Here is a 26,726-nt window from a genome sequence, read left to right on the forward strand (position 1 = left end):
GGCTCTTATTTGGCACTGATCAACAAAAAATGTTCCTTTCATATCAAAGTGAAAACAGATATCTACGAAGTGATATAAATTAATTAAAAATTTAAAACAAAATAATTGGTTGCATAAGTATTCACCCCCTTCAAGTCAGTATTAAGTAGATGCATCTTTGGCAGCAATTATAGCTTTGAATTTGTGTGGAGAGGTCTCCACCAGCTTTGCACACCTGGACACTAAAATTTTTCCCCATTCTTCTTTACAAAACTGCTCAAGCTCTGTCAGATTGCATGGGGATCATTAGTAAAGGGCCCTTTTCAAGTCCAGCCATAAATTCTCAATTGGATTGAGGTGTGTAGCTTTAATTCCCATTCCTGTGTAGCTTTGGCTTTATGCTTGGGGTCATTGCCTTGCTGGAAAACAAATCTCCCAAGTCGCAGTTCTCTTGAGGACTACATCAGGCTTTCCTCCAGGACTTCCCTCTACTGTATTTTGCGTTACTCTACGGTATTACTGCATTCATTTTACCCTCTACCTTCATAAGCCTTCCAGGACCTGCTGCAGTGAAGCATCCCTACAACATGATGCAACCATCATTATGCCTCACAGTAGGGATGGTGTGTTTTTGTAGAAGTGCGGTGTTTGGCCAAAAAGCTCAATTTTGGTTTCATCGGACCATGGAATCTTCTTTCAGTTGATTTCATGTGAGGTTTTTGTTCCCTCGTTGCCATTTTCCCATAAAGCTGCGACTGGTGAAGCAACCAGTTTTACGTGCAGCCTCTCCCATCTCAGTCACTGAAGCTTGTAGCTCCTCCAGAGTTGTCATAGGTTTCTTGGTGGTGTTCCTCACTAGTCCCCTTCTTGGACAGTGACTTAGTTTTTGAGGACGGCCTGTTCCTGGCAGATTTACTGCTGTGCCATATTCTTTCCATTTCTTGATTGACCTCACTGTACTGCAAGGGATATTCAGTGATTTGGAAATTTTCTTGTATCTGACTCCTGACCTGTGCTTTCCAATAACCTTTTTAGAGTTGCTTAGTGTTCATTTGTCTTCATGGTGTAGTTTTTGCCGGGATACTGATGCACCAACAGTTGGACCTTCCAGATACAGGTGTACTTTTACTGCAATCAATTGAAACACCTTGACTGCACACAGGTTTACATATAGCTAGGACACCTTAACTAATTATGTGATTTCCAAATCCAACTGGCTGCACTGGTGATGATTTGGTCTGTCATATTAAAGGGGATGAATACTTATGCAATCAATTATTTTATGTTTTATATTTATAATTAATTTAGATCACTTTGTAGAGATCTGTTTTCACTTTGACATGAAAGGACCTTTTTCTGTTGATTGTGTTAAAAAAGATCGAATTAAATCCACTGTGATTCAATGTTGTAAAAGAGAGGTGAATACTTTTCATAGGCATTCTATGTTATATGCCAGCTACATTAAGCAATGCAACTGATTCTTCTCTCTGTGGCTTAATTTAAAAGCTTGCATCAGTTAATTTAAAATGTGTTTCAAATGATGAATTAAAGTCAATATTATGTCATTATTAAGTTACTTTAGTAGTGGCTGTGTTGATAATATTTGATTATTTGTTGCTTAAAGCACTCTAACCAAACTAACTTTATGTTAGTATGTTACGTAAAGTATATTAATTTATTTGCAGATTTTTAAACTCTATTTTAAATCTTCTTATTCTTGTAGTTAGAGTTTTAATGAAGAGTGGAAGACTTGTACGTCTGAGTGAGACTTATTTGGGTTTGTATTGTAATACAGGTTTATACCAGACGAATTAACATTTGAAGATGAGCCAAAGGATGTTGCTGCAGATGTGAATTTGGCAGAGTACAAACCAAAATATTTCACTTCAACGGCACTCGGCTCATCAAAGGTGATTAAAAGCACTTGCCTGTAATCTTATAAACAACATGGCTTATGTATGTACAACAAATCATCCATTTCATAAACTGAACTTGGAATTTATAAAAGCCAAATTAGATTACTTTCAACTAGTAAATGTGTATATGGTAACGGTTAAAACTGGGTGCAATTTGGTCTTTTAAAGATCCTGCTTGCATCTATTTAAACCTTTTTTTATAAAAACAGCTTGCATCAGCAAAAGAATGTAATGTAGTCCAGATGAAAAATGAAGCATAGCTAGGCAGATTTCATTTTATCTTTTTGATATGCCAAGACATGTGTTTCTTAAGAAACATGAGGAAGTAGAGTTGGTCGTAATTCCTCTGCATGCCTTAACTTGTATTCCAACTTTTTTAGTGGTGATATTCTGGTTCACCTTTTGCAGAATAATTTAGATTATTTGTTCTTTAATAGCCTTAACAAAGTCCTCAGGTTATAATAGGGTTCTATTTCTGAGACTGTTTGTAACCCAAGCTGTTCTTAAGCCAGAAATAAACTAAACAGTGTGTGGGAGAGGATCACAGGAACAACTCTTAACAGGAAAGCAAGTGGATCTGTTCAAGATAGAAGATGCATGGAAATGGCCCATTCCCACCCAGCAGAAGATGTTAGCAACAGATGGCAAACCCATCGCCATATATGCCACCTGTTTCCCAAACACTTGTTTGTATGTACGTGGTGTCAATGACGAGTCAGATATTTATAATCCGGGGTGGGGGGGGGGGGGGGTGGAGGCTTCTAAATGTTCTTTCCGGATTGATATGAAGTTCACATCAGTGCAATTGATCCAATCAGAATTTTGTTATTCATTTCTAGGATGTGAGAGCCACTGGCAAATCTAACATTTAACGTCCTCCATATTCTTTGGACTGAATATACTAGAAATTCTTGTCATGTCTGGCAGCATCTGTGAACAGAGTGGTAGAGTTAATGGTTGATGATTTTTCACTAGGCAAAGTTTAAAAAATGAAAGGGTTTTCAATTGGCTGGAAGGGGGATTAATGGAGAGAACATTAGGGTAGAGCCAAAAATTGATTGAGTGGTGCAAAAGGTGAAATAACTATTTACTTGAATGTCTTCCAATTTTGTGTACTCCATTTGGTACCCACAACGTGGTCTTGTCCAAAACAGACAAACCAAATGCAGATTATATAACTGGGCTGCAAATCACTTCTGCTCATTCCTCATGGTGAGTGACACTGAGCTTCTACTTGCTTAACAGTTTAATTCTCCAACACACTCCCGCTCTGACCTCAAGCCTTTGGCTTAAATTGGAATAGCATTAATAGGCTTGAGGAATAGCGACTCGTCTGACCAGGCTCATTATAGCGTTCAGATCTCAATACTGAATTCAACAACTTTTGTGTAACTTACCTTTCCAATCTGTCAAAACTGACCAGTTCTAAGAAACAATATATAAATGTTATGTCAACTTTCTATCTCCACAGTTGCTGCCTGACCTGCGAATTATTTCCTCAGAGTTTCAGTAGCTGCACTGTCTTATGTCCCACTATTTTTCTCTCTCCTTATGCATTCCCTCACTAAACACTCCTTTACACTGATCATTTGTGATTAAACTTTCATCACCCTCCCTCAGCCAGCAGCACTGCCTCTTAAATAAAAAAACAAAGTGCTGGAAGCACTTAGCAGATCAAGAAGCATCTTCAAGAGGAAGATGGTCTTAATTGCTAGAGAGAGAGAAAGTTACTATGAGTCTGCAGGGAGGATGAAGGAAGGGTGGACAGGCCAAAGGGAATATCCCTGATAGGGAGAGACTAGGGATGACCTGTGGGTAAACTGTAAATAAGGCATTTTGGTTAATGGATAGGATCGTGGTACTCCATGCAAAAGAAAAACATGAAAGAAGGTCAGTTAGACAATGGAACTTGTGAACTGCGGGGCTGTAAATATGCTAATGGAGAGGGGAGAGAGAGAAAATGAGTGAATGAAACAAATGGATGATATGCCTCTTTCTGATGCAGACAAAGAAAGTTAATTATTTGAGGTTGCAGTATTTGATACTGAGTCTGGGTGGCTGCAGCATGCCCGGACAAGATGTGCTGTAGAAATCTTCAACGTTTTAAGGTACTTTTGTTTCAGCTTTGACTTTTTTATCTGGAAGTACTGCTTATACCTTTGGTTGCTCAGGAAAGACAAGTGTTGCATTTGGAGTTTCAGAAGAATGTACCAGGGAATCTTGAAAGGAGAGGCCCATTTAAAATGTAAAAGAGAAGGGGAATGGTGTTGAAGGTGGTCAGAATTGTAAAGGATAATGTATTGAATGTAGAGGCTGATGAGATGGGGAGCACCAGGGGAAATTCCATACTTTTAGAGTAGCTTGAAATGTCAGCACAACATTGTGGGCCAAAGGGCCTGTAAGGTGCTGTAGTGTTCTTTGTTCGATGAGAAGGGTTAAGTCAGAAATGTTGAAAATGGACAAGGTGTCAGAAAGGGCTGTATTAATTGTAGAGAGAAAGCTGTGCTTCAGGAAGAAGGAAAACATTTCAAGAGGCATCTCTGAGGGGAGAATGAAATAAAATCTTCCTCCCCTAACCCCTCCTTCCCTCCTTCCCCACCCTTCCCGCCTTGTTTTGCTGGCTGACCTGTTGATAGTTTCCTGCAGTTTCTGTTTTTTCTGATATTGAAAGGCTATTCCATTGGCTTAACACTTCAAAACAGAGGTACAAGTGGTTAGCTGTCCACTAGTGCTTGTCTCATGCCCAAGTTATCATAATCAAAATTAGGGCCAGGAGCTGCAAAGTGCAGAAGTGAAAGAAAGGATTTTGTTAAGTTTGTACTGACAATTATTTTAACATAGTAGAAGGCTACATGTAGAAATGCTGGAATGGGATGGGGGATTAAAACAATCCTGAAGTAATCTGACCAATGCCCTTTGATTGTGACTTTCTTTGACTTGTATTTTTGTGTGTGGTTTTAATTTAATTTATTATATTTCCTTGATTTTGTTTCTGCACTATTGTTATGTTTTTAAAATTATGTTTGCTGAGATTCCTTTCTACTTTGTACAGCGTTACCTCAACACTACATATCATGCCTGTGTTGGATTTTTTTTACTGATTGATATTTTCTAGCATTGCAAGTAACCTTTTTCTGTTCATTTAAAATTTTTTATGTTAGGCCCAGCTAACATGGGAGGAGACTGACCATGAGCGTGTTGCTACGTTAACAAGGCGATTTAATAAGGATGAGATTAAGGAGATGGATTTCAATGCCTACTTGGCTTCTTCAAGTGAGGAAGATGATGATACAGATATAAAAGAAGAGGAGGAATCACAACCAGGTGAAGATTTAGGTTTAGGATTTTGATTTTTGTTTCCCTATTCTCTTTGAACCTCAGTAAATGTGTAGTTATGTGTTTTTCTTGGTTCTATGACTAATTTCTAGTTCTAAGATACTACTGAAATAAGCAAAGTGAATATACCCATACCTGAAGCTGTGGATTAACCAGAAGATCAGCAGTCCGTTGAGTGATTGGTATTCCTTAGTGATTGGTGATCCTAAACTCTTAAAGAAGTCCTGCTACAACATACAGAAGACTATTTTAAGAGTGGAAAAGCATTTCCAATTAAATTTAGAGTTGGAATCAGGTACACGTCAGCTCTGGGAGGATTTGCAGGCTATGGCTTGCTACAGAGGGAAACCTAATGTCAAGAGTGGCTGTGATGTTTTATTCCCAGGTGAGCACCATGCCTTTTATGCATGTGTTGAAAGGGAGAATAAAACTGCACCTGTGAAAATCCCTGCAGCATCTGACGTCCCTGTGATCTCTTTCTCAGAAGCCAATGTCAGGACATCTATCTAAAGCATGAACCCTTGCAAGGTGTTAGGCTGCGATGGAGTACCTGGTAGGGTATTGAAAACCTGTACCAATCAACAGACGGGAATCCAAGGACATCTTCTGTTTCCCACTGCTGTAGTCAGACGTTCTCACCTGCTTCAAAAGGGCATCAATCATACCAATACAGAAAGAGAGCAGGGTGAGCTACTGCAACGACTGTCGCCCACTTGCATTCACATCTGCTGTGATGAAGTGCTTTGAGAGATTGATAATGGCTAGATCTGCCTAAACAAGGACCTGGACCTGCCTCAGTAGGTCTACAGCAGATGCTATTTCACTTGCTTTCCATTTATCCTTGGACTACCTGGACTATAGCGATACTTATGTCAGGCCACTGTTTATTGATTACAGCTCAGCAATCAACACCGTCATCCCTTCAGTACGAATCAACAAGCTTCAAAACCTGGGCCTCTGTATCACACTCTGTAACTGAATTCTTGACTTCTTCATCGGGAGACCACAGTCAGTGCGGATTAGAAATAACATCTCTAACCCACTGACAATCAACACCGACACACCTCAAGGATGTGTGCTTAGTCTGTTGTTTTACTCTCTCTACACCCAGGACTCCATGGCTAGACACAGCTCAAGTGCCAACTATAAATTTGCCAAAGTCACAACTGCTGTTGGCAGAAATTCGAATAAGTGACGAAGAGACCTACAGGAGTGAGATAGATAGACTGGTTGAATTGTATCACAACAATCTTGCGCTCAACATTAGTAAGCCCGAGGAATGGAGTCTGAACTTCAAGAAGCAGAAATCAAGCGAGCACACCTGTCCTCATCAAGGGGTGAGCAGTTTCAAGTTCCTGAATGTCAGTTCTGGGCCCAACGTATTGATGCAATTACACAGAAGGCACATCAACGGCTATATTTCATTAGGAGTTTGAGGAGATTTGGTATGTCACCAAACATTCTAGCAGGTGTACTGTGGAGAACATTCTAAATGGCTGTACCTCTGTCTGGTATGGAGGAGCCACTGCACAGGATTGGAAAAAGCTGTAGAGGGTTGTAAACTGAGCCAGTGCCATCATGGTGTTCCCAGTACTAGCCTCCCCAGTATCAAGGACATCTTCAAAAGACGATGACTCAAAAAGCTGGCATCCATAATTAAGGACTCCCAACACCCAGGACATGTGCTTTTTTTTATTACTACCATCAGGTACATGAGCCTCAATGTTTAAGGAAATGCTTCTTAGAACATGGAACATAGAAAACCTAAAGCACAACACTGGCCCTTCGGCCCACAAAGTTGTGCTGAACATGTCCCTACCTTAGAAATTACTAGGCTTACCTATAGCCCTCCATGTACCTATCTAAAAGTCTCTTAAAAGACCCTATCGTATCCGCCTCCACCACCGTTGCCGGCAGTCCATTCCATGCACTCACCACTCTCTGAGTAAAAAAAACTACCTCTGACATCTCCTCTTCCGCTCTGCCATCAGATTTCTGAAATAATAAAGAACCAGCTCTCAATAATTATGCTCTCTTTTTGCAGTATTTGTTTAATATAATTGTTTTATGTATTTTTCTGTTTGAAATTTATAATAATTTTCATCATGTATTGCATTGTACTGCTACCGCAAAACAACACATTTCATGATGTATATCAGTGATATTAATCCTGATTCTGATTCTGAAAGGCAGTTATGACCTCTGATAGAAATTTTATGAGCAATTATGTCTCAACATCTGGTGGGTGCTTTTAAAATGCACGCAAAAGTATTATGCATTGATTAATGTTTTGATGTTGTATTTGTATGCAGTTCTTTCTTTTCAGAGTTAATATATTCCCCATTTTTGTTTTGCAGAGTTCTTGATATTTGATGCCACTGCATCGAATTGTGAATGTTTCTCTGAACATAACTCTTCTATTAGTTGTGATCAATTTGCAAGTTAGTCATTTACAGACATTAATAAAATTAAGATTAAGTCTTCATTTCCCAATCCACATTTCTTAAAGTGTTAGTTCACTAATTTGTCACTTTTTCAAACATTTACAATTCTTTAAAATTTTACTTACAGATAAAGATGTAAGAAGTACATCAGAAAGTAAAATGGCAGTTAAGACAAAAAAGGTTGATGAACAGATTTCAAAATATAGAGAGCTACTGAAAACGGTACAACGAAAGGAAGAAAAAAATAAAGACATGGAAATGGAGATCACCTGGGTTCCAGGTAAATAGCATTTGAATGATTTGTGGACAGTGGTATTTAAAATTGAATTATTTCATGATTTGATGTGTAACATGGTTAATTTTTAATGTGACCAGTGTCATTTTCATGAAGATTTCTTCACTGCCATGTCCTGTCTTGTGAAGATGTAGAAGAAGTCTTCATCTTCTACACAATTCAGTATTTAAAGTTATTTAGTGATTTTGCTTTTCAAGTGGATTTTTGTAGTTCTGTTAAGATTTAAATCAATAATGCTCCAAACCAGTCAAGGGGGCAGGAGCTAAACAATTGAATAGGGTATCAAGAATCCCAAAATTATCAGAAGAATATGTTTATTTGAGGAATCTGAAGGACTGAGCATAAGAATGAGCTCTGGAAGAACTTAATGAAAAGATTTTCATTTGTGAACTTGGGTTCCTGAAGAGTGGTCAAGATGCATTAAAGTTCATAGATTGGCAAAGACAAGATTTGCAGTAATTTTGGGACTGGAAAAGATAAGAGGACTTTGCTGTGGCAAAAAATTTAAATGATGCAAATATTAAATTGGAATGACTCAGAACTGGAAAACAGGGAACAGGAGCAGAAGCCAAAGCGAGAACATTATTACTATTATTTAATTGTCTAATGATACAGCATGGAATAAGCCCTTCTGGCCTTTTGAACCAAGTCATGCCATCCAGCAACCCTGAATTTAACCCAAGTCTAATCACAGAGCAATTTACAATGACCAATTAACCTACTAACTGGTACATCTTTGAACTGTGGGAGGAAACCAAAGCACCCAGAGAAAATCCACGCATTCCATGGGGAGGGCAAACAGGCTCCTTATGGAGGATGATAAGATTGGACTCGGGCTGTAATAGGGTCGCACTAACTACTATTCTACCAAGGCGTCCCTCATGATTAAATGAAAGTGCAATTTGGTTTTATTTCGTATCAACTTTCCAACTGGGATATGCGCATCAACCTTCAATGTTCAGGCATGTACATTGAAGGTATAGAGGTAGAAAATCATTGTCATTTTTGACTGAGATTTAAGATTGAACCAAAGATTTCTCTTTCATTTTCTAACTGCAACCTTAACTGCTGAGGCTTTTGGAATCCCTTTGCCATCGGGGGTACATTAGGCTACGTTGATGGTTTTCTAGTAGGGGTTTTGATGTAAAACAAGAACCTTCAAAACTGTGAAACATGCAGCTTTTCTGCGGTGTTTTCCATCTGATTTTGTCTTGAAGCTGGATCATGCTTTGAAGAGATTCTAATAGGAATTTAGATAATCGTTCCTAAGGACAAATAGGATTTAAACTTATGACGCTCGTATATTGGTTTTTATTTATTTGTTTTGCCGTACGTGTAGAAGCATTATTTCTGAGCAGAAATGGGTTATATTTTTATCTACTACAGAAAATAGAGGTTCATGGAACTGCATGAAAATCATTTACTGTCTCTTAATTTCTTTCTGTTATTTTTTCTGCCTTGTGGAGGTATTTTTATTTGCTTGTAATTGCAGAAATATAGGGAGTTGTGCAACAAGGAGACAAAGCACATTGTATAGCATTTACTTAACTAATTTTGTTTTGCAATTCATTTTAATCATTTTCTTCAAAAAAGACAGTTCAGGATTTTTTCTCATACACCTCAAAGTTATCAGAGCATATGACAACAGTTCAGCAATGGTTTTTCTGAACTGGTTGAATAATCAAAACATTCACCAAGATTCTAATCAGAAACCCTGTGTCCTGGATCACTGACCATATACAATTGCAAGAAAAAGTTTGTGAACCCTTTATAATTACCTAGTCTTCTGCATTAATTGCTCATAAAAAATAGTGTGGTCTTAATCTAAGTCATAATAATAGGCAAACCATCTGCCCAAACTTATAACACATAAACAATTGTAATTGGTCTTTATTGAACACATTGTTCGATCATTCACAGTCCAGGCTGGGAAAAGTAGGTGAACTCTTGTATTTAATAACTGGTAGAACCTCCCTTGGCCAAATGGCCAAACCTCCCTTGAACCAAATGTTTCCTGTAGCTGCTGATCAGATTTGCACAACTGCAAGGAGGAATTTTTGACCATTCCTCCATATAAAACTGTTTCAGTTCATCAATTTTTCTGGGATACCTTGCAAGAACAGCCCGCTTCAGGTCACGACAGAGCATCTAAATTGGGTTAAGGCTAGACTCGGCCATTCCAAAACACAAATGTTCATCTTTTTAAACCATTCTGTTGTCGATTTACTCTTGTGTTTTGGATCATTGTTTTGTTGCATCATCCAACTTCTATTAAACTGCAGGTGACAGATCACTTCCCTGACATTCTCCTGTAAAATGCCTTGATTCAGTTTTGAATTCATTGTTCCTTCAACAGTTGCAAGCTGTCCAGGCCCTGAGGCAGCAAAACATCCCCAAACCATGATGCTCCTTCCACTGTGCTTCACAGTTGGGATGAGGTTTTATTGTTGCTCTGTACTATCCATCATTCTCCAAGCATAGAGCTGTGCATTTCTGCCAATAAGTTCGATTTTTGTCTCAACTGTCTACAGAACATTGTCTGAGAAGCGTTGTGGATGTAGATGGTCTTTTGCAAGCTTGAGACATGGAGATCAGTGGTTTCCTCCACAGTGTCCTTCCATGAACACTATTCTTGCTAACAGTTTTTCTTATAGTGGTCACATGAACAGAGACTTTAGCAAGTTCTAGAGATTTTTACAGGTCTTTTGCTGTTACCCTTGGGTTCTTTTTCACCTCCTTCAGCATTGCACATTGTGCTCTCTCCTAGTGAGAGTAGCAACAGTACTGAATTTCCTCCATTTGTAGACAATTTTTCTTACTGTTGAACCGATGAACACTCAGATCTTTAGAAATGATTTTGTAGTCTTTTCCAGCTTCATGCATCTTTATAATTCTTCTAAGGTCCTCTGAAAGTTGTTTTGACTGAGGCATGGTGCATATAAACAGATCTTTCTTGAGAAGAGTAGGTCCTGTCAATAACCTGACTTTGTGGGTCTATTTTATAGGGCAGGGCACCTCTACAGCCCACACCTCCAAACTTATCTCATTGAATGGAACACCTGACTCCAAATAGCTTTTGTAGAAGGCATTAACCCAGAGGTTCTGATGCTTTTTTGAACCTAGACATGATTGTTTAAATGGTATACTCAGTATTGACAAGAAGTACAATTGTTTGTGTGTTTGTCTATTAATGTGACTTAGATGAAGATCAAACAACATTTTATGAGTAATTAATGCAGAAAACCAGGTAATTGCAAAGGCTTCAGAAACTTTTTCTTGCAACTGTAGTTCACTATTTGTTTTCAGTAAGGAAATACGCACCTATGAATCGGTTGCCTGACTAAGTATAAGTTCTTGCAGTAGATTGACTTTCTACAATTTTCTCGGTTTATCAATCTAGCATGACTTGCATAAGAGCATTCACTAGCATTCAGAAGAATGAAGGGTGACCTCATTGAAACCTATAGAATGGGGAAAGACCTTATTAATGGATGTGGAGAAGATGTTTCCTATGACGGGAGAGTCTAAGACCAGAGGACACAGCCTTAGAATAGAGGGGAGTCCTTTTAGAACGGAGACGAGGAGAAATTTCTTGGCCAGGGAGTGGTGAATCTGTGGAATTCTCTGCCACAGGTGGCTGTGGAGGCCAAAACTTTATGTATATTTAGGGCAGAGGTTGATAGATTCTTGATTGGTCAGGACATGAAGGGATGCCGGGAGAAGTCAGGAGATTGGGGCTGAGAGAAAAATTGGATCAGACGTGCTGAAATGGCAGAGCAGATTTGATGGGCCTATTGGCCTAATTCTGCTCATATATATTACGGTGTTCTTCAAAAAAAGTTCTAAAGTAATGGTTATTGTGATATTTTTGCTCCCTAATTATCATTCCGAACCAGGTACTTTTTTCCCCCCTTTTCACCAATTTACCATTCTAGGTTGCATGATCCCACAAATCACAATAATACTCTTCCAATGAAATACCTCCACCAGAAACATGGCTTGATACAATACTTTAAATGCAGAATTTTAATTAAGGTGTTAAAGTTGACCCAAGTGCTTTTGCCATTTGATGAAAGAGAAGTAATGTTGTGCTCATCTTCACTTTGGGGATCAGAGTGTAGAAACATAATATTAATTCTGCAAACCTATCCATTAAGAACTTGGCAGAGGATTATTAAACATATAAGACTCAAATTATAGTCATCTTTTCATTATGATTAATACTAACTGTGTTAACTTTATTATTACAAAATTTTCCCACTGCGAGTAATTTCACATCCCCTTGATTAGATTTTATCATTGCTGCCAAACCATATAAAATTGGTTTTATGCTTGGTTGAATGATGGTTTACATAGAATTCTGCAAAGTTTATTGACTATTTCAGTTGCAAAATGTTTATTGTAGAATCTTTCTTCCAATACCACAAAAAAGTGAAAAGCCATTTACTGTCTTACCCTGCTGTAAGAAATGGATCCATTTATTTGCTGTTGCTTCAGAACTGTTTTTGGCCTTTGGTTGTAGTAATGTATTTGGAATAGTAATCCAAGCATTTGGACTCATCTGGAAACAACATTTTTCCATGGCACCTCAATAATTTTAAATACAGTTAATTGCTTAAAATTGGAATGCAAAATCTTAACACTAATGGTGTCCAAGGCACTACTAAAGTTTCATTTTAAAATAAAATCTAAACCTAGTTCACTGATAAGTGGAGTAAATCTGCCTTCCTGAGCTGGTCTGGACTAAATTTGTTTCCAGATGAACAATAACTTAAACTGATATTTTCTTGGAAACCTCTCATATCAATATCTTTGTGTTCTATAGTTTGTAGTGCAGTGGTTCACAGAAGTTGTTCAGCACCAAAGGCAGTTATGTCCATGTCCTATGAATTAACAAAAAAAATGTACTTGTGTGTCTTAAAGTTTACTGCTGAATCTAAATTTGGTTTGATGGATGAAGCATTTGGATTTGATTTGCTGGATAAAGAGGTCTTTTGGTACCTTGTACAAATGGCTGCTTTAGTCTGAGCTGAGATATAAGTATAAACTAGTTACTTGCTTTCTGATAAAGAAGCATCTTATCCATCTCCTTTTACTATCTTCAAATTGATCCATGCTGATTATTCTTTATAGTTCAGACTGTTACTGAGAATTAACAATAAAAAGGCTGTTGCTTCATATGACACAATCATAATTTTTAAGTTCGGTTTACAAGACGGTTGTGATGAAGTTACAAATGGAGTGGATTGAAAGCTTAATATGCTCTTAGATACTACTTGCAATTTAAAAGACAAACATGCTCAAAAATGGTTAGTAAAACTGCTAAGTGCATTCAAGAAAAACACTTTAACATACCTCCTTAGTACCGTTCTATTGCTGCGAATTGTCAGTGGGAATTAACATTTAGGGTGGTATTAAGGAATACAGTATTGTGTAAAAGTATTAGTCACATATATATAGCTAGGGTGCCTAAGACATTTTACAGAGTACTGTATTTGTCAACATGGAGTGGAGAGCGAGTTTGTAAATGTGATAGGAGCAAAGAATGTTGGGAGTAGAAGGGTGTTGCACTGCCCGAGTGGTGTGGAACATGTGGCAGAGAAGTGCCAGGGACGGGGATTTGGGGAGGGGGCGACGTGGGTGCAGACACACCCAGCCCTGACACTAGGAATCAAACAATAGATTTATTGATCATTACAGAATGCCTCTCTGGTGTTTCCCACTCACTCTCCTCTGTCTTTTCCTTTTCCCAACTATGATTTCCCTCCCCACTCTCAGTCCACAATAGAGACTCATGTCAGACTTCCAGTAGTGCCTTCACCATTGCCCATCCCCTTTCTCATGTTATCTCCTTGTCCGCCCTCCGGTGCTTCTTCTCTCCTCCGACCACCCCCCATTTTTTTTTCTTTTTTCCATTGCCTTCTGTCTCTTTCACCAATCAACTTCCTAGCTCTTTACTTCATCCCCCCCCCCCTCCAAGTTTCACCTGTCGCCTGGTGTTTCTCACTGTCCTCTCCCCTCAGCTTTTTTTCTCCAGTCCTGCTGAAGGATTTTAGCCCTTATCATTGACGGTGCTTTTTTCCATCGATGCTGCCTGAACTACTGCGTTCCTCTTGAATTTTGTATGTGTAGACCCATATCAGAATCGGGTTCAACATCACTCACATATAAGACCATAAGAAATAGGAGAATTAGGCCAGTTGGCCAATTGAGTCTGCTCCACCATTTCGTCATGGCTGATCCATTTTTCCTTTCGGCCTCAATCAAGAATCTATCAAATTCTGCTTTAAATATATGTAAAGACGACCTCCACAGCTGCCTGTGGCAATGAATTCTACAGATTCACCACTCTCTGGCTAAAGAAATTTCTCATCTCTGTTCTAAGAGGGTGCCACTCTATTCTGAGGCTGTGTCCTCTGGTCTTAGACTCTCCCATCGTAGGAAACATCCTCTCTACATCCTCGCTATCAAGGCCTTTCACCGTTTGGTAGGATTCATTGAGGTCACTCCTCATTCTTCTGAATTCTAATAAATACTGGCCCAAAGCCACCGAACACTCTTCATATGACAAGCCATTCAATCATGGAATCCTTTGAACCCTCTCCAGTTTCAGCACATCTTTTCTAACATAAACTGCTCACAATACTCCAAGCGAAGCCTCACCAGTGCTTTATAAAGTCTGACCTTTACATCCTTGCTTTTATATTCTAGTCCTCTTGAATTGAATGCTATCACTGCATTTGCTTTTTCACCACAGACCCGCAAATTAACCTTTTGGAAATCCTGCACAAGGACTCCCCCTTTGCACCCTCCGTTTTCTTTTCTATTTTCACTCCATTTAGAAAATAGTCAACCCTTTCATTTCTTCTACCAAAGTGTGTGACTGTACACTTCCTGACACTATTCCAGCTGCCGCTTCTTTTCCCATTCTCCTAATCTGTAAAAGTGGTCATGTAGTCTCTCTACTTCCTCAAAACTACCTTCCCCTCCACCTATCTAACATGTAAAAAGAATCAGTCCCAAAACATCATGAAATCTGTTCACCTTTTTGCGACGGCAGTGCAGTGCAATACATAAAATTACTACCATACTGTGCAAAGGTCTTGGGCACCCTAGCTATATATACTGCATGTTTCTTTTTAAGTTATTTAAATCTGTTGTGTTAAAGCAAATTTCCATTTAATAGATAGTACTGGATTAGAATATATTCTTAATTGCCAAGATACAGGAAATTCTAAAGTAAACCATTCTGCCATTAATGATAATGGCTGATAAAAGATCAAACTTTTGATAAAAGACTTAAAGGAATTTATTTGTTGTGGGCTTCTCTTTTGCATTTTGTATTCAATCCAATGTGTCTTATGATCTTTAAATTGATACACATGGTAAATATCAAAGGAAATTTTTAAAAAGCTTGTGCGGCTTTCTGAATTTGAAAAAAATCAAGCCAGTAAAATGACAACAATGGTAGGGTCCTGCATTACAAGAATAGTCTATTGTTGGTGATCATAATGATTTACAGCTATTGTTAGGTTTTTTTTCGCTGGGAGCAATTTTGTGAAATTTGACATACTAGTGGAGTGTTTGCTCTTCAGTGCTTGAGAAAAGCGTATAGAATTTTGAAGAGTGTTTCTGCTTCATCTAGTAGTTCCTGAAACATTGACAGAAGACACAAAACTGTTTAAACTTGATCTAGTAGTGCAGTCATGTGTGTTACACCTGTGCCCCCTCCTTTTTGAGAATCGCAAGATCGCTATTAATTCAGGTCAGGAGACCCAGGAAATGAGAGAAAGACATGTAGAATCCACAAAGAGGTTGAAATGTCCTGGCCCTCAGCAATACAAAGCCACGGAACAGGTCATTGTCTCTCGGAGACGGAATTGTGTATTGAGTACTGTACTTCATGGAAGCCCTCAGGCAATGTGGGCTGGTTGGGGGGATGGCATCATTCCACCCTGATTGACATCTGAGACCCTGTGAGTCAGGATAAAAGAGGGTCTGGGGAACAGCCCTACAGACGCACCAAAAGAAACGCTAGAAATCCTGTAACAGCGCAATAGCGAAAGCCAGTGGAAAGCCACGTGCGTCCTTTTCCATTTGCCTCGGAATTGGTGGGCCTTGCCACAGAAGAACGGCTTTAGCTAACAACAAAGGAGAAATCAGCCCCAATGACTCTCAAAGGATTGACATCATAAAAGGAATGGGTAAGTTTTAATCCGTCTCTCTCTGCAGCTTGAATGAACTTGAGTGACTTTTATATTTCCATCGGACAATACATTATCCCCTAGACAACGATAAAGTTATTTCTTATTGATTATTATTATACCCGCGCTTTTAGATTTAGTATTGACGACGTATATTATCTGAATGGTTGCATTGATATTATTTTTGTGCATTTTTATCAATAAATACTGTTTAAAAATAGTACCATCCGACTTCAGCGGACCTCTCTATCTTTGCTGGTAAGTGACCCAGTTACGGGGTACGTAACATGTGTCAGCTGTGGACTGAGCATGATGGTGCTGAATGTTTCTGCCAACACAATTGACTGTTTGAACTGTTTGGCTTTTCTGTCAAGAAGTCCAGGATCCATTTATAGAGAGAGGTGTTCAGGCACAACGAGGACAGTTTACTCACCAGCTTCTGAGGGATGATCATATTAAATGCTGAGCTGAAATCAATAAACAGCTGGGGAAGATGGAGTGAAGTGCAGAGGCTCAGTACACCAATTTGAGTGATAAGTGAACTGGAGAGGATCCAGTGTAGCAGCAAGATGTGATTTAATGCCATCCATAACCAGATGCTCAGAGTACTTCATTATTGTTGAGATCAATGCCACTGGACAGTAGTCGTTGAGATGGGTTACTGTTGCTCTCTTGGGCATGGGGATGATGGTGGCTGCCTTGAAGCTTGAGGAGACAGTGGACTGCTCCGGAGAGATGTTCAAGATGTTAGAACTCAGTTCACTGGGTCAGCACCCAACCAGGTTAAGACCCAATCTTAACCTCCCTCTGCCAGTAAACTGCATCTGATGCCTCTACCATAATACATCTTCAGTCTCCATCTATAACTTCTAATGTTTTTGAATAAATGAATTGTGGCAGATGCTTCATCTGAAATGTCACATGTTTTGACAGCTACAAGGCTTACTTTTAGTTTGTTTCATGATAGTGCTAAATAAAATGAATATATTTGCAGAGGATAAAATTTCTTGGCTTGCCGTAATAGGTTATTACTAATATAACTTCATCATGTTAGGTGATGAAGTTCTATACTATCTCAAAATAGTAAGTTGAAAGGTATGTCCCCGTGTTGAAATTTCAAAGAATAATGAGCATCCCAAAAAATCAATAGAATCTCAAAGTAACTTACCAAGAGTTTTAAGGAATCTTGTTTTGGTTATTCCATGCATTGGTGTGGTGAACTACATATACCTGTCTGGACTGCTCCTGTGGCTCCTCCCACAGACCCCTGCTGACTGCTTCTGTGGCTCCTCCCACAGACCCCTGTGGATTCAGCCCATCAGAATTGAGGCCTGATGCCCAGCCTCATTCTCCAGGATGTAGTGTTGTTCATTCTTCCAGTCAAAAGCCGATATCTCGCTTCTTACGTCTCAGAGTGAGTTATTGATGGTGCATCAATTTTATTGACTGGAAGTTAAACCATGGAAACCGTTTTACGTCCGGAAAGATTGGATTTGGACCCCCAAGACCCTGAAGCAGCTCTTGCCTTTGAACTCTGGCTTGCATGCTTCCAATCATACTTGGAGGAGGTTCGTGCAACTGACCCCGCTGTTAGGCACAGAATTCTCCTCTCGAGAGTCGCCCCAAAAGTTTATTCATTCATCAGGGACCTCTCGACCTACGAAGGGGCGCTTGACGCCCTCAAAAGACAGTACCTGCGGCCGGTGAACGCCGTCTACGCCAGACATCGCTTGGCCACGCGCAGACAGCGCCCTGCGGAGTCGACCGCTGAATTTCTCCGAGCTCTACAGGCACTCGTGCGGACGTGTGACTGCAAAATGCTCACGGCGGAATAGCATGCGGAACTCTTGGTACGAGATGCCTTTGTTACAGGTATCAGGTCAGTGTACGTGCGCCAGCGGCTGCTGGAAAAGGCTGATCTTACCTTACGCTCAGCGATCGAGACGGCTGACGTGCTGGAGGCTGCTCTGCACGACGCTGACGCTGTCCAGCCGCGCGATTCCCCGCCGGGTCCGTGGACACCTCCGACCCCACCGCCACCGGTTCCCGTGAGCGAATTCGCCAACGCCGCTGCCAGTCGCGGTTCCAAGCACTCCCCGAACTCGACCAAGCGAAAGCTGTGTTATTTTTGTGGGCTTGAGAAACATCCTCGAAACCGCTGCCCAGCTCGGGAAGCGACCTGCTCCAGCTGCAGAAAATCGGGCCATTTTGCCAGAGCCTGTAAGTCTAAACCACGCGCGGGGTCGAGCAGTGCTGCCTTTGAGACGTGGGGGCCGCCATCTTGTATGCCCGGATGTGGGCGGCCATCTTTGCGGGCGTCACCATGCCCCGCCCCCGACTCGCCGGTGTTTACCGGGCACCAAGACGGCATTTCAACTCTGGCCACCGTAACCCTCGACCAAAGCGCTTCCCACCAGCTCGCAAGGTCAATGATGGACATCCTGGTGGAGGGACACAGGACTAGCTGCCTGTTTGACACAGGCAGCACTGAGAGTTTTTGAGTGACGAGCTGCGCCTGTACCTGCTAGCTAGGGGCATTGCTACTAGTCGTACCACGAGTTACAGTCCCCGGGGGAATGGACAGGTGGAGAGGGAGAATGCCACAGTGTGGAAGGCCACACTTTTAGCCCTTAAGTCAAAAGGGTTGCCAGTCTCCCGATGACAGGAGGTCCTCCCTGAGGCACTCCACTCTATCCGCTCCCTGTTATGTACGTCCACCAATGCCACCCCTCACGAACACCTATTCTCTTTTCCCAGGAAGTCTGTCACTGGGACCACCCTACCAGTTTGGCTGACGTCCCCGGGGCCAGTGCTGCTACGAAAACATGTGAGGAGTAATAAATACTCCCCACTGGTCGAGAGGGTTCACCTTTTGCATGCTAACCCCCAGTATGCCTACGTGGTCTTGCCTGATGGGCGGGAGGACACGGTCTCTGTCCGCGACCTAGCACCCGCCGGAGCAGGAGACCACTATCCCGTACACTCCACGGTAACTAAGAACCCTGTACCTGAGTTGACACCGCGCACACCGAGCCCTACACAGACTCCTCATGACGCTCATGTACCAGGCATCTCGTACGCGTATATTCCGGGCGCCTCGCACACACGTGAGGGATCCCTGACACCTCCAGTTAGGCCAGAACCAGCACAACCTACGTCTCCTGTGCAATCACCACCTCCGGCACCTGTGCAATCGCAGCCGGAGCTACGTCGATCGCAGCGAAAGATTCGACCACCTGATAGACTTAACCTGTAAATATACTTGTAAGAAACTTCGCCACCTGGGGACTCTTTTTAAAACAAAGGGGGATGAATGTGGTGAACTACAAATACCTGTCTGGACTGCTCCTGTGGCTCCTCCCACAGACCCCTGTATAAAGGCGTTTGAGGCCTGATGCCCGGCCTCATTCTCCAGGATGTAGTGTTGTTCATTCTTCCAGTCAATAAAAGCCGATATCTCGCTTCTTACGTCTCAGAGTGAGTTATTGATGGTGCATCAATTGGAAAAATGTTTGGAAGATGTAAAAGAACAGTGCTATCATTTCACACCTTTAATATTTATCAGCTATTCTTGAGTAGTAAATTACCTTGGAATCTCCCTGTTCCAAGTGTAATTAAAATGCCTTCCTTTTTTTTCTTTCAAGGAAGATGGACATCATTACCAATGTGAGCTTTTATGATCGATCCATTGCAAGGAGTTCGGCTTCATTCCTTAATACTTTAATATGCTTTGTCAGGGTATTTGGTACAGCTGAGTGGTATCCTTGGCCATTTCAGAGATCAGTGTAAATTGCATTGCTGTGTCTCTGGAGTTAAATACAGCTGTCTGATGTTCGTCCATAAGGGAACTTAATAAACCATATGTGTATCTGATAGTTGTGTAGCCATGATGAGTTTTATGGTTTTGTAATCCAGATTTGTATAAGGAGCTGAATTTAAGTTCCTCAGTTGCCATGATGAGATTTGAACTCATGAATCCAGATCATTTTTAGCCAAGTTTAATAGGTTATTGATGCAGTAACACAGTCATTAAACAACCATTTCCCATGTGCAAGAATTAGCAAAATTTATTCATATTAAATATTGAAATGATCAGGAGCTTCCAAATGTGCATAATAGATTTATCACTATGTAATCAGTTCTTAATTGCTCATTTTAGAAATGAAATAATAGTAAATAAATACTGTTTAATAGATGAGAAGATGACTGAGTTCACGGCAAGATTTTGTGAACAAAACTTCCAACTTCCAAGATACTCTAAAATGATTTACTGCAGATTCAGTGTTACCTTTGTGTTGTAGCATAAAGAAAGACAATAGCCAATTTGTCCACAGTAAGTTCCTGCAAAGAGTAGCATGCTTAAAAACTAGATAACCTAGTTATTCTACTGAAGGGTTAATGCTATCTAAGAAAAGTTTCTTAATTCTTCAGTAGAACTAAGGAATTGTTTGTATCTACAGCAACAGATTGGGTCTTTGTTTAATGCCAATATGAGAGACAACATTACACACTGTAATGTTACTGTAGAACTGTATAGTTTCTATATGTTCTCCCCAAGCATTGGCCAAATTTAGTGTTCAATTCTTTAAAGCAGTATTTTAACTTATAACAGAGAGAACCACAGTAATGCTAAGCCATGGATCCCCATAATCTTTAATTTAGACAATAGAAAGAAGACTTTTAGAGAAACAATGATTGTGAATAACCAAGCTTGTGCAAAGGACCCTGAAGGAATAGGGGAGAAAAATGGGAGATATTGAAAGCCTATAGATCAGATCTATGAAAAAGAATGGTTATATTATTTTCTAGTGATCCGTAGGAAAAATAAAGTCTGCTGTGCAAAGGAGGTTGGAGGGCTCACTGTTTGTTTTAGTCATAGACGTATCCCTTTTGATGGGATGGATGATTTTTTAAAAAAAATTAGCTCCTTTTAGCGTAGCACATAACAATGGTTATTCTCTTTGTGTTGAAGATTCAACTATTACCATTGGATCATAGTTGAGAGAGCTTGTCATTAGCAAGTGATTTCATCTTTCCAAATATGGGATTAGATTCAAAAGCCAGTCTGAGAAAGTAAACAAATCCTTTTGACAACTGGCAGTTAATTTAGAAAGAGGAGAAAAACAAGCTTGTGATTATATCGTGTTCGCAAATCCATAGGTTGCACCAAAGTAGTTTAAGTGTATTCATGGCTTTAAATTAGTAAATGTTGTCCATGATTTTCTTGCAGCTACTTGATGATCAAAAGTATCAGACACCTAGGCATCTGATCCCATCTTTTCTTCCAAGTAGTGCCATGTGTGCAGAAAAACCAGGACTGTTCTCAATTGATTGCCTTAAACCCACAAACTTCTGATAAGGCTGAGATGCTACCAAACTATGCCAGGAAAGAATTATTATTTGATTGGCAAGTGGGTTATCTTATTCGCAACTGATTAGACTTCCTACTTGTATAAAATGGCACTAGAGAGTAATAGTTTTTTGCATGCAGCTCATTTTAAAAAATCCTCCTATGATTACTAGGAGTGTGAGCCAGGAATTTTATTGCATCCTGATCTATATTACAAATAGCTAATCTGAAATATTCTAACATGATTTAAGATGCATTTAAATTGAAGTCTCCTCACCTCTGAAGTACTTTATGTGTCTTGAGTATAAAGAATAATTCCATCTTATTTCAGGTCTGAAAGAAACAACGGAAGCATTGGTAAAGAAGAAGTTGGAGAATCAAAACAAATTAACACCTTGGGAGCAATACTTAGAGAAAAGAAAGGACAAGAAGCGCGAGAAGAGAAAGATAAAGAACAAAGTGGAAGATCAGGAGGTAATTAATTATTTATAACTTTTGAAATCCTATTTCCACATTTTACTATGATCTATAAAAGCACAATACATTTCTGGTAAGTAGCAAGTTGATGGTCCCAGAAGAGTTCTGTTCGCAAGAAAACTGTATTCTGTACTCACATAATCACATTTTATAACTTGAATGACAATGAGGGCTTCAGATATATTTTAAATGGCACTCTGTATATTTCTAACTCATCTTGCTGCCAACATAAACATCAGTTAGTCCTCTGTGAATAATGTAAAATAAGTATCTTCGTGATCCACCCAGAAAGTTGAAAAATAACTCTGCCTGAAAAATGTGTGAGCGTAAGTTAGCTATTTGGACTTTTCTTTGAATAGTAAACAAAACATTAGTGTTAGCTACTTGTGTGCTTCTAATTATTGTTGGTAGAATTTTCCTTTTAATTGGAGGATGTATTTTATAATTTCAAAATTGTGCAACAGCAATAGCACTGAAAGGATTAAGAAACAAATTTGAAACCATCTAAGTGGTCAAATTATCTAAATTAATTCATTAATTATCCTTTGTGAAAGGCTAGACAAAGCATAGAAATAAAGAAAAACCAAAGTTGTGGTAGAAATTTATGGTGGTGATTGGAAGCATATTTGACGGTAGACAAATAAATGATCCACCTGGCAAAGATAAAACAACCTTTTGCAAAAATATTAATTCAGAAGTTGTAAGAATAGTCTAGTTTGATGGGAGTCACACTATAAACTACAGCTAAAATATTGGAAGAGGAAACCAGCATATCAAATTCCTATTGAAGTTGTAAAGTGAGTAATCCCTGAGATTTAAGCTGAATTGCACCGGTGGTTTACATTTCATGGATGTTAAAAGTAAAGAGCTGGCTGGCAGTCTGTTAAATTAATACTTAAAACATTTGAAGATAGTATTGCAAAGGGAGGAGATGTCATTGCCAACCTAATTTCAAAGGTTTCAATTTGCACAGTTCTAAGAAGACAGCCTGGCAATTTTGGCAAATCTTATCCATTGTACCGGATTGGATTTTTTTAAATCTTACAGATGTGCGTTTGAAACAGGCGTCTTATGAAGAGTGCAGTGGGAATTGGGTTTTTAAAGATCAAGGCACACAGTAAGCATCATATGTGATCCAGATGCTTTGGATAATTTTAATAAAACAGTTGCCATATAGGTGACCAAGAAGAATTGATTAGCCTCTTTGGAGATTACTTTTAACACTATTAAACAGTTGCATTCCTTTGAAAGTAGAGAATGGTCAATTTTCGTACAATTATTGTTTTCCCTTATAATATGCCTCCAGTGACAACAAATTTGACCCTGTGCATCATATTATGTAGTTTGCCAGAACATGTATCTTTAACTATGTCTATATTCCCATCTCTTGCACAAATTATATAACTAGTCAGAAATTATATACAGTTTCTAATCCATTATCTTTAAATTGCACAAAAACTAATGAGACTACTTCTCATAAAATTGGCAAAATAGAATATTTTACACAACGTCTATTTACTTGTTTTTTTTCTGATCAGTCCCTGTGTACCTTTTTCCTCTTTTCCCTTGTGTGTGGACTTACTTTTTTGAAAATATTGTAGATCTGTTATCTTGGATTATTTCATGTTAGCTGTTTCTCATTTGATGTAAAGAAGCTTTCTGAATCTGTTATTGGTCAACATGTATTATTCTCTTGTAGAGCAGATTCATTCCTCAAGTGGTAAAAATTTTTCCACATGTTGACCCCTTTATAATTATATCTCCTTGTTTCTTGTTCCAAAAAGTCTAGACATTTGAAAACTTTCTCATGTTGGGTCCTCTTTTTAAGCCCTTGTAAGTCTATTTGTTCTTCCATCCATGTCTTTTTGAGATATGAAGACCAAAATTATGCTTGCTACTTTTTCAGCAGTAACAACTGCTTCATATTTTTATGAATTATCAGAAATGAACCCCAATACTGTGCTTGCATACTTTATGGTTATGTTAACTCCAGTTACTACTTCTAATGACTTATGAGCATGGGGCTCCCAGATCACTTTCGACCTCTATCCCTCTTATTTGTAGAATAAGTGATGTCTTTAATAATTCCTACTACAGTAGACTATTTTCACACCAGCTTTCCTTGAATCCAGAGGTCATTTATCCAGTTGTTCTACAAACCTCTTAAAGGCTTTGTTAATTTTGGTTATGACCTCCACATTGGCTACAGCTAAATAATTTGAGATTTTTTGCAGCTTTTAGAAATACTTCCTATAATTTCTGAACCAAATTATTTGTGCATGATAAATAATAACATTTATTACTAAGGGGAAGCAATTTCCTAACTTGTCTATTGTGAGAAACTATCCCTGAATTCAACTGTTTTTTTTTTCCACTGTGTTTTACAATATTGCCTCTCATGCCTTAATCTGTGATAAGAACCTGTGTGACTCCTTTGTCATAATTCCCTGAACTTAATCAATCTATGGCAGATTTTGTTTTTCCTCCTTTTTTCTTATAAGTGAAACAACACCTGAGTCCTATGACATAATAGATGCCAAACAAATGCAAATTATAGTTAATGTCTGATGCGGCTATGATGTTTATTGAGGTCACATTCCAAGCAAAACATGGTGCATAAGTGGTTTTGCTGGACAGTGAGGTGCAGGTCTTCAAAATTTAAATCAGGAAAAAGAAGGGAATCTTTTCTTTCAGTTAGTCCTGACGAAGGGTCTTGGCCCAAAATGTCGACTGTACTTCTTCCTATAGATGCTGCCTGGCCTGCTGCGTTCCACCAACATTTGTGTGTGTTGCATGAATTTCCAGCATCTGCAGATTTCCTCGTGTTTGCATTTTTAAAGAAGGGAATTGCCTTTTTAAGAACATAAGACAAAAGATAGAGGAGCAGAATTAGATCATTTGGCCCATCAAGTCTGCTCTGCCATTTCATCATGGCTGATCCATTTTTCCTCTCTGCTCCAATCTCCTGCCTTCTCCCTGTATCCCTTCTTGCCCTGACCAGTCAAGAATCTGCCTTAAATATACATGAAGACTTGGCCTCCACAGCTGTCTGTAGCAAAGAATTCCACAGATTCATCATCTTCTTGTAAAGAAATTCCTCCTCATCTGCGTTCTAAAAGGACACCCCTCTATTCTGAAGCTGTGTCCTCTGGTCTTAGGCTCTTCCATTATAGGAAACATCCACTCTTTCAAGGCCTTTCAACATTTGATAGGTTTCAATAAGGTCACCCTTCACTCTTGAATTCTAGTGAATACAGGCCCAGAGCCATCAAACGCTCTTCATATGACAAGCCTATCAATCCTGGAATCATTTTTGTGAACCTGCTTTGATCCCTGTCCAGTTTCAGCACATCCTTTCTAAGATAATGGACTCAAAACTGCTCACAGTACTCTAAGTGAGGCCTCACCTCTGCTTTATAAAGTCTCAATCCTAATGTCACACTTGCTTTCCTCACCATAGACATGGCCTGCAAATTAACCCTTAGGAGATCCTGCACAAGGACTCCCTTTGATCCATCAGATTTTTATATTTTCTCTTCAATTAGAAAATAGTCAGCTCTTTCATTTCTTCTCCCAAAGTGCATGACCATACATTTCCTGACACTATATTCCATCTGCCACTTCTTTACCCATTCTCCTAATCTGTCCAGGTCCTTCTTGTAGCCTCTCTACTTCCTGCAAACTATCTGCCCCCTACCTATTTTCATATCGTCTACAAACTTTGCAACAAAGCCACCAATTCCGTCATCCAAGTCATTGACATATAATGTAAAAAGTATCAGTCCCAACACAGACCCCTTTTGAACACCACTTGTCATCAGCAGCCAGCCAGAAAAGGCTTCTATTATTCCCACTCTTTGTCTCCTGCCAATCAGCCACTGCTTTGTCCATGCTAGGATCTCATTTGCCTCCTGCCTATCAGCCACTGCTTTACCATGCTTCATAGCTTGTTAAGCAGCCTCATGTGTGGCACTTGTCAAAGGCCTTCTGAAAATACAAATACACAGCATCAACCTATTCTCCTTTGTCCTACTTGTTATTTTTTCAAAGATTCAAACAGATTTGTCTGACAAGATTTTCCCTTGAGGAAACCATGCTGACTATGGCCTATTTTAAAATGTGCTTCCAAGTACCCTGAGACCTCATCCTTAATAATCACCTCCAACAATTCCTCAACCACTGAGGCCAGACTAATTGGCCTATAGTTTCATGTGCCTCTCTCCCTTCTTGAAGGGTGGAGTGACATTTGCAATTTTCCAGTCTTCTAGAACCATTGCAGAATCTAATGATTCTTGAAAGATCAGTACTAATGCTTCCACAATCTCTTCAGCCACCTCTTTCACAACCCTGGGTTGTACACCATCTGGTCCATTAAGATAGCTATTAATTTCAAAGCCAAGTCTGAATACTTCAGAGAGAAGTGAGATGAATCATAAAGTATTCCATTTTGTTATCTGCACAGTTAGAATTGATTTATACCACATTTCCTGGTCAGACTTCTGCAAATCATTTCTTTTCCTGTTTTTCCCCAAACCTTCTGCATCTCAAGCAACACTGACAATATGCTCACCTGCTAATCCATTTTATTGCATGATTCACCTGCCCTTTGTTGACCTATGATCAACATGATAATCTTCATTTTCATTGTAATATCTAACTCATTTTCTCCTGTCCAGCTGTGAAAATGGTACAACTTTGCATTACCTCTTTTATATCAGTTCACTT

General features: G+C 39.5%; 1 protein-coding gene across 4 annotated transcripts in view; it reads left to right on the forward strand.

Annotated features, from left to right (window-relative positions):
* Nucleotides 1–26,726, forward strand: part of esf1 (ESF1, nucleolar pre-rRNA processing protein, homolog (S. cerevisiae)) — a 68,447-nt gene that overhangs the window by 17,885 nt on the left and 23,836 nt on the right. For 3 of the 4 annotated variants that reach the window (XM_073051266.1, XM_073051267.1, XM_073051268.1), the window contains exons 7-11: nucleotides 1,775–1,889; nucleotides 5,057–5,219; nucleotides 7,589–7,672; nucleotides 7,803–7,955; nucleotides 21,856–21,998. In XM_073051266.1, the coding sequence (XP_072907367.1) occupies nucleotides 1,775–1,889; nucleotides 5,057–5,219; nucleotides 7,589–7,672; nucleotides 7,803–7,955; nucleotides 21,856–21,998 (658 nt within the window). The remainder of the gene's footprint in view (nucleotides 1–1,774; nucleotides 1,890–5,056; nucleotides 5,220–7,588; nucleotides 7,673–7,802; nucleotides 7,956–21,855; nucleotides 21,999–26,726) is intronic. The other variant, XM_073051269.1, reaches the window with a different exon arrangement.

This window comes from Hemitrygon akajei, chromosome 7, assembly GCF_048418815.1.
Source record: "Hemitrygon akajei chromosome 7, sHemAka1.3, whole genome shotgun sequence".
NCBI lineage: Eukaryota > Metazoa > Chordata > Chondrichthyes > Myliobatiformes > Dasyatidae > Hemitrygon > Hemitrygon akajei.